Genomic DNA, 9,154 nt, shown 5'->3' with positions numbered 1-9,154 from the left:
AAAATGTACTCTGAAATATAATGTTATCAATTTTATTCAGTCACCTCATGTTATTACATCCAAAATATAGAACAAGGCGATATGAATACGTTGGGATTTAATATTTTATATTTTTCACTGCATTTCAGAAAAACTGTATTGTATTGACTTTTCCTTTGCCAAGACTTTATTTTTAGCAAGGTCTGAAGTGGTGAACTTCCCAAAAACACCTAAACGGTGTTCTGCTCTACTGACAAACTCATTTGCAACATCTACTAAACTCAGACTAGTGGTTCTTTCCTTGTGAACATGTAAAATCATCAAGTGTTTCATGTGATTCTGGGTCACTGTTGCTTGAAGATTCATTCTGATGTGTCTAAGTGCACTGCACAAATTTTCATTTGCTGCATTTGTTATCGGCATAACAAGGATTAATTTTGCTAATTTTACAACCTGAGATACTTGCTTTTGCTGGCTTAAAGAGAGAGACTGCAAATACATTAATACATCTGAAACTAAAACACTCCCCTCACATGACATGGTCTGAGTGAGTGTATTCAGGTGTGTTTGAAGTTCTTGTGGTATAAAATCTGAACCAAAGAAATTTGTAACACTATGAAATTCATCTGTGAAATCTCTTCCACAAGCAGCTTTCAAAAGAAGCTGTTCACAGTTTACATACATTTTGTAGTCTTGTTGATCAAATTGATCTTTAATACAGGATATAATGAGGTTCAGTGTTTCATGATATATATTTTTGTACATATCTTTTGTCATCTCTTGATATTTTGATGTTCCTTGTCCATCTTCAAACTGGCTTGTGGCTCTTCTGAGGGAGAGTATCTTGAGACTGTCAATTTCATTCTCTTCGGCTTTTTTTATGACAGTGGCCCAAAAGTGCTCAAATGCCTGCGCTGTCTGTAAACTGGAAAGTGTTGTCACAGTCACAGCTGCAACAGACTGTCCCTCAGCTGCTGACAAGTTTTTATTCTTAAGTGTAGCACAAAGGCTGTTTACATGCTGTAGCAAGCATTCTACCAAAACAAGCCCAAAGAAAAAGTCAAAAGTCATCATGTGAACACGAATTCCACGAACTTTTGCTTTTAATTCTGAGTCTGAACAGTGGCTTAATGCCCATGTCCAAAGCTCCTTCAGGAAAGCATAATTCTCAATGATGCTGTTTACTGCCTTTGCTCCAACACTCCATCGGGTTGGGCACAATGCACAGATGCCAAGCAAGTCCTGTCTTTCTTCATTCATGGTTTTTTTCATGTTTTCCACTTCTGCATCACACTTTGGAAATTCCTTTATCAGCCTTGTAATTTCATGTGTAGTTTCTAGTGCTTCATTTATCAATCTAATGTTCTTGATAAGATCCACACAGGTTAGGCTTAAAGAGTGGCCACAGCAGTCACAGTACAAACAACGTGGCTCACATTGCTTTATCTGTGTAGCCACATTCTTCTTTTCTCCCAGAGAACTACAGCCATCATAACACTGTCCCCTGGCATTTTGCATGGAGAGATTCATCTGTAGTAAGACATCCTTGATCATGGATGTAACAGAGGGTGCATCAATCATTTCCAGTTTGTTCAGACCAATAAACTCCTCGTGAGCATTAAGATCATCATCTACCCACCGTATGCAGACAATAAGCTGTAATTTACTGGACAGGTCATCAGTTTCATCTACCACAATACTGAAGAAATCTGTGTTGTGTAAGCAAGTAGCTACTTCCCTCAAGACCCTATATCCCATCACTTCAAGCATTTCATCCAGAAATTCAGCACTTGTGTATACACCGCCCTTTTTCATTATCCATGCCATCAGCTGAGGATCATCTTCACCACGTAACCTACAGAGCTGAAAAAAGTTGGAATTGCTGTCATCACAGTCTCCCTGAATAGCAAGACCTTGTCTAGCCAAAAACTGTATATTTGACAGTATCTTTAGGAGGTTTCTTCTATTAACAGCCTTTTCTTCCTCATGTTCAGCAGGCAAGTGTTCTCTAGTATCTTGTTTTTTTGCAGGTGAGTTTAAAAGGTGTTCTACTGCTTCTCTGTGGCAATCAGATCGTTCATGTGCTGGAAAGCCTCTCTTAGTTGTGACATCCTTCCAGTTTGTAAACCCACGTGAGATAAAAAGTGGTTCTATCACTGCTGATGAAATGAGATTTTGTGTGTATGCTTTAACACATACATGGCAAAATGCCCTGTCATTTGCTTCATCATAATGTATCCATGGCCAACGATGAAACCATGAAGGTTGAAAGCTTCTGGCTACTGGGTTTGCTTTTCCAAAGACCCTTTTTGGAAAGGCAGCTGTCTTTGGTTGATGTGGTGTGTTGCCAACACTTGGTATGTGCAGCAATCCAGAAGCTCCACTCCCAAACACTCTCAGTGAAGATGTATTGCACAAAACAGATTCATGAATTTCTGAAATTAAAGACAAAAAGTACATGATAGTGACAAATGTAAACAATATCAGAAAAAAACTACGTACTTATTTCTTGTCCTATGAGTCCCTTCTATCTTTATTAAACTCTCACAACACTCAGGAAGGTGACCATGTCCAATTAGTGGGTCCACAGGTCAATATGCATATGGATCTATGTAGGGGGAATGCAGGGCAATTGAGCAGTAAGTGTTCAATGTCTTCACAGCAAGAGCTGCATCGTGGTCAGGAGTGTCCTCGGATTGAATGATTATGTGCCACATCAACAGCAAAAGTCATTATTGGCTAAGTATCTTAGGAAGTCTGAATCAACGTTTGCATTAATGTAGGGATCACTGATGTCCAGAGTGTACAAGTGCAAGTGTACCTTGAGATTATCTGAAGAGTGTGGTTTGTGGTTTCAGACGGAAGTATATCTAGCAGAAAGGTGTAAAATGAGTTTGTTGGAAAACACAGCTCAATGAGCCAAAGAAATGGAGTCAAGAATGGTTAACTAATTTAGTCTCAAATATAATGAAGAGCAAGTACGAGTAGTGCAAATGAATCTAATGAAACAAATTATTTTGATGTGGCATACAGTGAGTAGAAAATTAAATATGGATGTTCACTGTGTATTAAGGAACATATGAATGAGAAGTCAAAGATATGAAAGATGATGATATACCTAAGATAGACATACTGAGTGGACAAATGGAAAAAGTATGATGATATGATGGAAAGGATGAGAAACACGATGATCAAGTGTTGTGGTAGAATTAAGGGAAGTACATGAAGGAAAGGGGTGTTGCTACAGGAAAGTTTGGGTTGATTAAAGACAGGAATGTGTGGAAAGGACTGCAGGAATACCCTGTGGACACACTGAATAATGTTCTCCATATTCAAAATATGCCTTACTTGTAGAACTTCCTTGCTGAGTTTTCTCTGGTTCTGCTGACATCCCATCAAGGCAAGAAAGAGGTTCTGATGAGATAGAAGTAAATGGGAGCGAGTTGTCGATGGCATCTGAAACATAAACTGAAAATAAGTAGAAAGATCAGTACAATACGATACTTTGTATTATATAACTAATGTTCAAAAGCTTAAAAGACAATATCTGGAGGAAGGCCATGCTAAAAATTTGAAAAAGTAATTCATCTTTTTACCTTCACATCATGCATTCTAGTACATTGCTGTGCTATGCATTTCATTTTCTCTTTTGAAGCAGCTATTTATATCTTTGATGCCTGTTCCCCCCAAAAACTCCCATCAAAGGGGTAGCCATATCAAAACAGTCTCCACTTATCCCTGTCCTTACAAGCCTCCATCACACAGACCATGCCATGTATTCTTCCATCATTTTCTTCCCTCCAGTATTCTTACCTCTACCACACCACCTATCCTTACATTCCCATTTATAATTAATCTCTCTTTTGCAACCTTGAGTTCCATTAGGTTCTCCAACGACAGCAACAATATGTGACTAACCAGATTCTTGTAAGAGAGCTTCAACTCTGAGACCTGCATCACGATCCCATGCTTTGTCTATGGGTTCCAGCTCCTTTCTTATCAAAGGAAGCACTTGTGAGCTCAGGGGATCCAAAAGAGTTGGTGGTGGCCCTTCTCCGGTTCTTCTCTTCTGCAGTTTCATACGGATATAATCTTTCCTAGCTCTGAGGAAAATAAATACGAAAAAAATATATACTTCCCACGTATTCCCTGCGTGTCGTAGAAGGCGACTAAAAGGGGAGGGAGCGGGGGGCTGGAAATCCTCCCCTCTCGTTTTTTTTTTAATTTTCCAAAAGAAGGAACAGAGAATTCGGCCAGGTGAGGGTATTCCCTCAAGGCCCAGTCCTCTGTTCTTAACGCTACCTCGCTAATGCGGGAAATGGCGAATAGTTTGAAAGAAAGAAAGAAGAAAGATCATGAGCACAATGACATACCTAATCAACTGTAATTTCCCTCAAATCTTTGGAACATAAGGAAAGGTATGAAAACGTGTGTAACGTATGGAAGTGATAAACCTTGGAAGAAACAAAGAGGACTGAAATATTTTCAAGTGAGCAAAGGATGAAACAGGCCACAAATTTTAAATATCTAGAATTTACTTTTACGAGGAATATCTACAACAAGCACATAAAAAAGAATTAATAAATGCAACAGTACTATAAGACTAAAGTGTTAAGCAGTTAAATTGTAAAGTTATCATATACTGTATACATCAAAACTAAGACCAATTTTTATGTATCGATCAAAGGCCTGGTTAGCAACTAAGAAAACTGTGAGCTAGATTTGAGGAGCAGAAATGAAGGTATGAAAAATTTAGACTGAAGTTTGAAACTTTTATTCTCTGAGGTGATGTCCCACAAACACTGAGATATTCTCTCCTTGAATATTGGGGTTAGGAACTAGCCCTAATATGTCTGGTGGACAACACTAGCTTTCCCTACCCATCATTATCCTTTCAACACAACAGAGGCATGCTCACTCATTCCAGGCCTGCCACTGGCCAATGAGAAATTGCCACAGAGATCATTTTCTCTTACACAGTAATCTGGGGTTTAGGATTATCTAAAACCATAAGAAAAATGTCTTCTAAGAAATGAAGACTGTTCAGTTTGGACACAGCAAGTTGCTTTGTGGAAGGTGCTATGAATATATGATGTGGGAAGAAAGCTATTAGAGGCAGAGGAGTTTCTATCGAAAGAGTACGGTGTGTGTGTGAACAGGTAAAGAAAAGGGTGAACGTTTTCAGGTAATTTAGGGCCTGCAACAAGTGTGTGTAATGTCATCATGTCTGTTTAATATGTTTATGGATGGGTTGGTGAGGTCATGGAGAGGGGGGGTGGATATACAATTTGTTGGAGGTTGGGGGGCCTGGGGTGAATCAGCTGTTGTTTGCTGATGACAATGCTCTGGTGGCAGACTTTTATGACATACTGCAGAAACTGGTCAGTAAGTCTGGGAGAGATTATGCATATTTTCTAAAACTGGCCTGCCCAACTCCTACTCTGTATTATCATATTATGTACCCACTAATGATATCAAATTCACATCTTTACAAGGAAAAAATTTATAACCAATTCAGAGAATACTCAGGGAGTACTTCTATTACCTTGGATTAATCCTTAAATGGTTGACATTACATTGTATCCTACTATAAGGATGGCAGTCAACATCATAAATTTCAACTCTTCTTCTTACAAAGTTTTGCACAAATGGGGGGAAAAGGTACAATCCATGTAAGGATTAATTAAACTTGTTTATTAGAAACTGAAAGGAAACATACCTACTACGGATCCTTTCCCATATTTTACGAACTTGTTGAGATGACTTTCTGTTTCCAGTAGCTGTGTTGAAGCGTGCAGCTATGACTTGCCAGACTGCTGCCTTTCTAAATACAGCAACAGTTGAATAATCATCAATCAGCCCTTGGAATTCCTTGACAATTTTTATCAAGCATTCCTTTTCATTCTTAGTTACTGGGGATGTTATAGCACACATGCCATGTTTGTACTGGTTTTGAGATAAAGGCAAACTAGTTTGGCTGGATTTCCCACATCTGTGTAAAAAAATTTATTAGTAAACTGTGCGGTTTCTGCAAATAAATGGAAAGCAAAAAAGTACAATGAAATACAACAAATTACAAAATTATATCCACATTGCCAGATTTCAATACTCTTTAAAGTAATAACAGCTGACTTTTAACTGCATGCAGAAAACAGTGTGATAAAGGGTCAGACTTTTTTTAGCAATGCAGGAAGATGTGCTTTAAGAGAGACATAAGCTTTAAACTCTTGGTAGCCTGATAAAACAATAACTACACAACAAATTCCTAATCTTTATTTTCAATTAAATAAACATGAACCATTGAACAACAGGCCCTGCAGCCTAATTTTCAAAAGCCACCATCATAAATCCCTCCTAACCTGTATCTTCCAATTTTCACAAATGAAGACATTCAATCTGTCATTTATAGGGAATTCTGTAGCTAACTTTGACAAACGAAAGGTGGGAAGGAGGTATAACCTAGTTTCTATATTACACTGCATGAGAGGGAAAAATGAGAAACTACCTACCTACATGTAGTACCCAATTCAAGATTTTGCCATGCAGCTGGGCCACTGTATAGCATTCATTGTGTATCCCGCTCGTTTCACAATACAGCCGTTCTCTGCTGTCACATGTACTACATGTTTATAAACCTCAGGTTCAATTAGAATACTTTTTGACATTTGTCTAGTGCTCTCTTACACACTTTAATTCAGTACTAACTCGTAGCAGAGTTCTTCTTTTACAAGTCAAAACACTAGAGTCTCTCCATCTTTCTAGCTGGACTCAAGAGAGTATTTGTTTGGTGCCCTTCCACAATATGAAGTTTTTAGTCTTACAATATTCTCCAATTATTTTTATCTATCGTCCAGCATGAATTATATCTTTCTAAGCTATATATGTATCTCAAATCATTTCAGTCCATTCCATACTTTTCTTTTCAAATGCTCCTGAATTCCCTCCTGCTCATTAATTTCAGTTTATTTTGTCAGAGTATATAACACAGCAGTAGTAAACTTTTAATTTCATAAACACAGAGAAAAATCATGATCTAAGGTAAACTCATAGAAGATGTATGGAATAGTGGCACAATCTAAAGTAAGCATAAGATGTGGGCAAGGGGCACTAGCTAAGGCAAATGTAGGAATGTACAGGAAAGATGACTAAACTCAGCTAAAAGAAGGAATATGTGGGCCACAAGCATGATTTTTACAGTAAGTGAATAAAGATGTGCTCCGGCGGCATGATCTGAAATAAGAGGAAGATGTAGACAAGATCCATAATTGACCCTGAGCTTGTAAAATTGCAAATCAAGTGATATGTTTGGCTATAAGCTTGATTGAGGGTTATCTTAAAACAAGGGCAAAATTGATGAAAGATATGATAGCATTAAAGATGAGATAAAGCAAACTCAAATCTGATATAACTCACCTAACAGAAAGTATTTGAAGCAAATGCTGCAGGTGCGGAGGTAATGAACCAGTCTCCTGCTGATGTTCTAGCTTTTGTAATAGCTGTCGCTCTTCATCAGCACTTAACACACGCAAACTGTTAATGTTCAGCCTATTTAGTGCAGTTACATCTTTTTGTGATACTAGAAAAGATAATGCTTATATAAAGAACTTACCAATTAAATATCTCCATAATAATGTTTTGTGGTATGGGTATCTAGGTAAAGCTGATATTCATACCAATAACAATATTCATTGCTTATGGCATTTTGTGAATAGCCATTCAGCATCCAGTGCTGCTGATACTCTGACATGTATTATTAAGTGCTAGTGATATTTTGATAGCAGTCGCTCATGTCTAGTGGTGCTAATATCCATATGTTAAACTTTTGTCTAACATGATGATATTTAAAGCTTAGACAATTAAAATCAGTAAAGATGGTACTCATGATTAAAAAAATGTCTGTGCAGGGTTCAAAAGGACCACAGGCTTCTGGAGTTCTATATGCACTTCTTTGATGTTAGCTTTGAGTGATCAGTTGATTCATTAAGTAAGACTGGCACTTCCATTCACTATCAAAGATTCAGGACTTCTTTAAAGATACAAAGTCCACATTTAAGAAGTGGCCAGTTTTACATGTCTCACAGCACTTTAGAATTAAAGAAGAGGATATATATAACTAAAAGAATATTACCTTAATCTTAAATATTTCATATTTCAAAATTAAAGATGATATATATAACCAAACAAATACTACCTTTATCTTAAATACTGGACATTGCTATTCTCCGAATGTTGCAGAAAAGGGGAACAGGCTGACTAAAGACAAGGGCTCATGTCAAGCTAAGGCTTGGTGAAACTTTAATGAAAAGAACTATGATCTTCATGAATAGTTCCTAACAATCTCAACTATCAATACACCATTACAATCTAAACTACATACAAATTACTACAATCCCAACAAATGAACAAACATAATCTAAGTCAGTATATCATCACAGCACTGATAACCATTATAGTTGTTTAAGCTTAACAGTGGATTAAGCACACATCAAAATTACTCAAAAAATAGAGCATATCCAGTTGTAACATATTCAAAGTCAGAATTCAACCCAACAAAATGTTTATCATTGATATGTTGCATTATATCTTTATCAAAGATGCCTATTCCCAAATGGAACCCCCTCAAGACAGTGGCCATGCCAATAGAGTCTCCATAACTTGTAAACTCCAAAGTTGCTTCTTAGCCTTTAGGGACTGGCATTTATTCCAAGTAATGCTTTAAAAACTGCAGAAAAAATATGAAAGCCACTTATCAAGTGACTGACTCCTACTAACTATAGAACTATTGCATGGAATACAACTTACTTTCCCTTAGTTGAATCTTTGGATGGAGCAGGTTGATGTATTAATGTGGGAGTAGAAGTGATGATATTTGTGTCAGAAAGAGGTCCCCTTTGTGTCTCCTTCTCCATTTTGACTTCTAGGGGTACTCCATCTTCGCCTCCTTCATCATCAATAAACTCTATGTCTCCTTCTTCAACTCCATTTACATCAATAAAGTCAGAGTTTCTTTCCTCTTTCACTGATACATCTGGTCTTTCCTCCTTACAATGTAACAACTCTATGTCTACTTCTTCTTTTATTGTCCACTCTTGCTTCATGTCCACCTGCATGTGGTTAAGAGAAATATTCTTATACTGTACTTCAAAGATACCTATTTCCATCTACAAAATAAAGT

At 37.3% G+C, this 9,154-nt stretch overlaps 1 protein-coding gene across 1 annotated transcript in view; it reads right to left on the bottom strand.

Moving 5' to 3' along the window:
* Positions 1 to 18: 18 nt before the first annotated feature.
* The window catches only part of Atac2 (Ada2a-containing complex component 2), a 50,411-nt gene continuing 41,275 nt past the window's right edge, over positions 19 to 9,154 (bottom strand). Inside the window, 4 exon segments of the mRNA XM_071666524.1 lie at positions 19 to 2,414; positions 3,328 to 3,447; positions 3,898 to 4,082; positions 5,699 to 5,971. Coding sequence (XP_071522625.1) covers positions 115 to 2,414; positions 3,328 to 3,447; positions 3,898 to 4,082; positions 5,699 to 5,971 — 2,878 coding nt within the window. The 3' untranslated portion in view covers positions 19 to 114.

Source organism: Panulirus ornatus, chromosome 11, assembly GCF_036320965.1.
Source record: "Panulirus ornatus isolate Po-2019 chromosome 11, ASM3632096v1, whole genome shotgun sequence".
Taxonomy (NCBI): Eukaryota; Metazoa; Arthropoda; class Malacostraca; order Decapoda; family Palinuridae; genus Panulirus; species Panulirus ornatus.
Note: the sequence above shows the minus strand (reverse complement) of the source record. Positions and strands in the feature narration are given on the sequence as shown.